This window comes from Palaemon carinicauda, chromosome 19 (assembly GCF_036898095.1).
Source record: "Palaemon carinicauda isolate YSFRI2023 chromosome 19, ASM3689809v2, whole genome shotgun sequence".
NCBI lineage: Eukaryota > Metazoa > Arthropoda > Malacostraca > Decapoda > Palaemonidae > Palaemon > Palaemon carinicauda.
In genome coordinates this window covers 108,090,164-108,092,615 of record NC_090743.1, presented here as the reverse complement: position 1 = coordinate 108,092,615, position 2,452 = coordinate 108,090,164, and the positions used below count along the sequence as shown (strand labels likewise).

General features: G+C 35.2%; 1 protein-coding gene across 1 annotated transcript; it reads right to left on the bottom strand.

Annotated features, from left to right (window-relative positions):
- Positions 1-1,073: 1,073 nt before the first annotated feature.
- Positions 1,074-1,535, bottom strand: LOC137659230 (uncharacterized). Its single transcript, XM_068394264.1, has one exon. It carries the CDS (start codon positions 1,533-1,535, stop codon positions 1,074-1,076), a length of 462 nt encoding a protein of 153 aa, XP_068250365.1.
- Between the last annotated feature and the right edge of the window lie 917 nt (positions 1,536-2,452).

Below are 2,452 nucleotides of genomic sequence, written 5' to 3'. Positions count from 1 at the left end.
AGATCGAGAGAGCACCTCTACCTTTCTTTGCGACATACTTCATTTACGAGTTATTCAAGCTAAACCAACTAACAATCAAAGATATAAGATCGGATTTTTCATTACAAAACTGACTTTTTAATAAGCCTTTGTTACGACAAAATTTGATGGAATGAGCCACTGAGGAAGAAAGTAACTAAACTGATGTTTCTCACATTGACCTTTATAACCTCACACGTTTAAGTGACTCATTAATTTTGTAGGCTATTTTGAGATAATTTACTGATAAAAGTACGAATTTTGACATAGATTTTGAGGTACTGATTTTATCTCCAACCTGAAAACTATAGTCTATTAAATCATTTTGAATTAAATTGGTTAGATGGGGGTGGATCTGCCAAGATGAAAAGTTTTGAAAATTTCGAAGCAACTAATTTTTTTTATTATAATCTGAAACTCAAATAATAGTATTTATACATACGAAAACATGTTTTAAAAAATTCTCTCTCTCTCTCTCTCTCTCTCTCTCTCTCTCTCTCTCTCTCTCTCTATCATCATCAGAAACATTCTTCCCATCGTAGCTAAAGATTTACTTGTATGAGAAATATAATTGATATATCCATCTTTTTTAAGCAAACCTATTCATATATAGTTCTAGTCGTGTCCGGAAAATTCACCGCCAGCAAATCACCGTTAAAGAAAATTCACCGCCAACAAATCACCGTTAAAGAAAATTCACCGCCAGCAAATCACCGTCAGTAAATCACCGTTAAAGAAAATTCACCGCCAGCATACCATTCACCGTTAAAGAATTTACCAAATAATAAGTCTGTAATTTTTATTTTTATTTACACATTATAAAGGACATTTAAAAATCTTCATTTGTTGCTACGACATTCTATTTATTTGTTTATACATTCATAATTAAAATAACTGCTTAAAAGGAAAAGAAATAAAATAACATTTTTATAAAATATAAATTCGAACATAATCTAGTATGAAATATTATGAACTATTCCACGCAAGTAATCAATAACATTTACGTCTGGATCATAGTTTCCGACAAGTCTTCGAACTCGTTAGGCGCAATCTCGTTATTTTTTCTTTTGCTTGGGAGGTTCCTGACCAGCTACGGATTGCTCAAATCTAACTTGATATAATGCCTGTTCTTTCTTAATGCATTCAATAAATTTCCAGATGTTTAGATGGCATGCTGTCATCTGTTCTTTAAAAGCTCTGTGCCACCCTTCTACAGAATTGTTTGTCTTCGGCAAATTATGTAATACAGCTTCATAAACATTCCACATTTCGTGCGGAAATTGGGGTGGTCGACGACGCTGTCTTCTGTCTGGACGTCCTATCCAGGTATCTTCGAAATAATCCAAGACTTCTTGGACCTCAGGGGGAAAAATATCGCTGTCACATAACTCTTCGAATGTAGATACGAGTCTCTCTGTTGGCACGAATGCTATTGCAGGGAGCATTCGCAGACTTAAAGCAAAATCTGCGTCATTTTCATACTTCTCTTCTAACCCATGACATTGAATAGAATGCATGATACACTGGCAAAAATGGAAAAAACACCCATTTTGCTTAATTTGGAGAAATGTGTTTTTACATGCTTTTATCATAGCTTTTTCAAAATCTGTTGTTATTGACCATGGGGGGTAGAGATGTGAGTGAGTTCTTTATCTTTCCCAAAAATATTTCATACGTTTTTTTAGATTTATCTGGCAATAAGGCATATCCTAACGGCAATGAAATATTTCCCTTTAAACCATGTAGAGTGTATAGCTGAAAGAATAATAATGGGACCGTTTTGAAGGTTCCATCCGCATACCAATGTTGGCTTTCAGCTAACAATTGTAGATTTCGCTGCGTGCTGAAGATCATTATGCGCTTTTCAATATTACCAGAATCAAAATACAAGAACTCCTCCCCATTTGGCAACGTAGTAAAACCCTCAGGAAAAGTGATATGTTTACGATGAGATGGAAGAGCTGGTCCAGAAATACTTTTATATCTTATATTTCGCATTGTTCTTTTCAACGTATCTGTACTTGGAAACTTTTCTGCTGCTGCTTGACTGCATCCATCAAAAGCAATTGATGATATTGAATGAGGTGAGTCTGTTGAATTCTTCGCTTCGACACGAACTTCTTCACAAATCTTTGCCGCCTCGACATTGGTGGCATCTGCAAGATGATTATGCTCATTCAAAGTCTTAACAATTTTGTCACCCACTGTGGTTACTCGTGCACGACACTTCGTCTTCTGGTACTGCTCACATTTCCAATGTATTTTATCCTCAATTTATCTTTCTTTGACGTATATATAGTTATTAATGCACAATTTCTTCTTTCCTTTCTCACTCTGAATGAACCGATGGGCCATTTTAAAGAAGTGTGTAAGATATATATGCCTAAAAGAGCAAGACAACACTAAACCGCAATGGAAGTGTTGCTTCAAAGGC